Raw genomic sequence first — 2,920 nt, 5'->3', positions numbered from 1 at the left:
GGGTCCCTCTAGCTCACTCAATCATTCTTCAAACCCGCATAACTTAAAACACAAAAAACAAAGAACTACAAAAAACTACATTATTGACCTGACAAGACTCAAAAATAAAAATAAAAATGGTACAAGTATACCAACTCCACACTTGAGTTTTCACCCAAGAACTCCTTTGATGATTCACCTTAATGGATCGAGGGAAGTTTCCTCCACCTCTATTGAGTCATCCGGACTCCAAGAGAATGCTTTAAACGGTGTTCGTTCACTTTCCACGACGTTTCATTGTCCGGATTCTCTAGCTCCACCGCTCCATACGGGAAAACTTGCTTCACCAAATACGGTCCCCGTCCATTTTGATCTTAATTTACCTGCAAATAATTTCAAACGAGAGTTAAATAATAATACTTTAGCACCTTTCTTGAAATCTTTACCTCCCTTCAAACGTCGATCATGAAAAACTTTCGTCTTTTCTTTGATATTCAATGATAGAGAATACGCTGCATCACGAAGCTCCTCCAACTCATGAATCTGAAAATACCTCTTCCTCGCAACCTCAGTAAGATCAACATTAACCGTCTTTAACGCCCAAAATTCCTGGTGCTCCAACTCAACGGGAAGATGACAAGCTTTATCGTAAACAAGCATAAAGGGTGTAGTACCCAACGGTGTCTTATACGCGGTTCAGAATGCCCATAACACGTCATCCAACTTCTCTGATCAATCTTTCCAACTTATTCCCACTGTCTTCATCAAAATCCTCTTCACCACTCTATTTGCATTCTCGACTTGACCATTCGTTTGAGGATGGTAAGCGGTAGAGGTGCAGTGAGTAACTATGTAACGAGCCAATGTCTTTTCTATAATGGCGTTGCAAAAATGAGTGCCCCGATCACTAATAATAACTCTCGGAGTACCTAAATTAGTAAACAACTTATTGAGAAACTTCACAACAAACCGAGCACCATTGATGGCCAATGCTTGGGCTTCAACCCACTTAGAAACATAATCGATCGCCATTAGAATATACTTGTAATAATCGGAAACAGGAAATGGTCTCGAAAAATCGACACCCAATTACAAAAAATTTCAAGAGTTTTAACGGGGTTTTGGTTCATCTCATTTTTTGATGAAATATTACCGGTGTGTTGGCAAGCATCACACGTCTTAACAAAATCCATAGCGTCCTTCAAAACCGTCGATCAATAAAAACCACAATTAAATACCTTCTTAGCCGTGGAATGCGCACCATGATGACCTGTCGTCAAACCTTCATGAACATGTTTTAGAATATCCAAACCTTTTTCTCTCGTCACACACCTTCTAAGAATCCAATCACCACTAATCTTGAACAAAAACGTATCATCCCAAAAATACCTAGTAACATCCCAGAAAAACTTCTTTTGTTGCGTAGTCATCCCCTTCAAGACAATGCCATTAGACAAATAACTAACAAAATCAATGAACCATGGCATACCTTGATTTTTGGCCGCAAAAAAATCAATCGACTCATGTGGAAATTTATCTCCAATCTCTTCTTTACGAATCTCTTCTCTCTTCGGATCTTCTAAATGGGAGAGTTAATCAGCCGCTACATTCTCCACCCCCCTTTGTCTTTGATCTGTATGTCAAACTATGAAAGTAAAGTTTCCATCGTATATGACAAGGCTTCGCGTCTTTCTTTTGAAAGTGAAAGTGCAGAGCTGAATGGTCGGTAAAAAAAGTGGTCTTCGAAAGCACAAGATAGGACCGAAACTTGTCAAATGCGAAAACAACAGCTAGAAGTTATTTTTCGGTGGTGGTGTAGTTCTCTTGGGCATCATTCAACGTCTTTCTTGCATAATAAATCAGATGAAAATGTTTCTCACTCCTTTGCCCCAAAACCGCCCCAACTGCATAATCACTCGTATCTCACATGAGCTCAAAAGGCAAGATCCAATCGGGTTAAACAAGAATGGTGCACTCGCGAGTTGCTCTTTTAGGAATTTGAATGCCTTCTGACAATCCTCATCAAAAACAAAGGGAACATCTTTCTCAAGGAGTCAGGTTATCGGGCGGGAATTTTTGGAAAAATCTTTAATAAACCGCCGATAAAAACCTACATAACCAAGAAAACTCCGTATAGCCTTGATACTAATTGTATCAATCTTCGCACGATCCACATCTATACCATCTCTTGAAATTTTATGACCCAAAACGATCACTTCCGTCACCATAAAATGACATTTCTCCCAATTCAACATCAACTTTGTTTCAACACACCTCAACATCTTTTCAAGATTCCCCAAACACTGATTGAAAAAGTTATCGTAAACTGAAAAATCATCCATAAACACCTCCATGGATGTCACACCCCGACCAAAGGCGGCGGAACATGCCGGGGTGCAACAGATTGCCCATGAACACAAGACACTATTAAAGTGACAATAGTTAAACAATTCATTCATTTCATTTCATCAACAAAATAACACAAACTTGTTAAACAAATACCCAAATAAATAGTCAAACAAACAAATTGTTCATTTATATCTAATTGTTGGTGCATTTTGTGACCGTCGCTATGCAATTCAGACCAGCGGAACGCCATAGGTGAAGTTAGAACAACTTCGCCTTAGGCGAAGTTATAACAACTTCGCCAACGGCGAAGTTAGGACAACTTCTGCCATAGGCGAAGTTATATCAACTTCGCCATAGGCGAAGTTGTAACAACTTTGCCTACAGGCCCAAGCCCGTGAAGTTTATATATATATATGTGTGTCGTGTTTAGGGTTAGTAATCCAGAAATCAGAGTATTGTGTGATAAGATTAATTAGCTAGAGAGAAACCGAGAGAGTGAGCCGTGTGGGACGGCCCGAGGTAGAGCTCACCTCGGGTCGGTCGTGTCATTTGTTTTCATGTTTGGTATGTAAGTGTTTTGATTATTATATAA

The 2,920-nt window shown here is 39.6% G+C and overlaps 1 protein-coding gene across 1 annotated transcript; it reads right to left on the bottom strand.

Annotated features, from left to right (window-relative positions):
• Positions 1-273: 273 nt before the first annotated feature.
• Positions 274-1,011, bottom strand: LOC143623081 (uncharacterized). Its single transcript, XM_077094067.1, has 3 exons — positions 909-1,011; positions 426-620; positions 274-362 (listed from the first exon to the last, which is right to left on the bottom strand). Exons 1-3 carry the CDS (start codon positions 1,009-1,011, stop codon positions 274-276), a joined length of 387 nt encoding a protein of 128 aa, XP_076950182.1.
• Positions 1,012-2,920: the final 1,909 nt, after the last annotated feature.

This window comes from Bidens hawaiensis, unplaced genomic scaffold (assembly GCF_021521415.1).
Source record: "Bidens hawaiensis isolate Kalapana, Puna unplaced genomic scaffold, B.hawaiensis_p1.1 tig00003288_1, whole genome shotgun sequence".
Taxonomy (NCBI): Eukaryota; Viridiplantae; Streptophyta; class Magnoliopsida; order Asterales; family Asteraceae; genus Bidens; species Bidens hawaiensis.
Note: the sequence above shows the minus strand (reverse complement) of the source record. Positions and strands in the feature narration are given on the sequence as shown.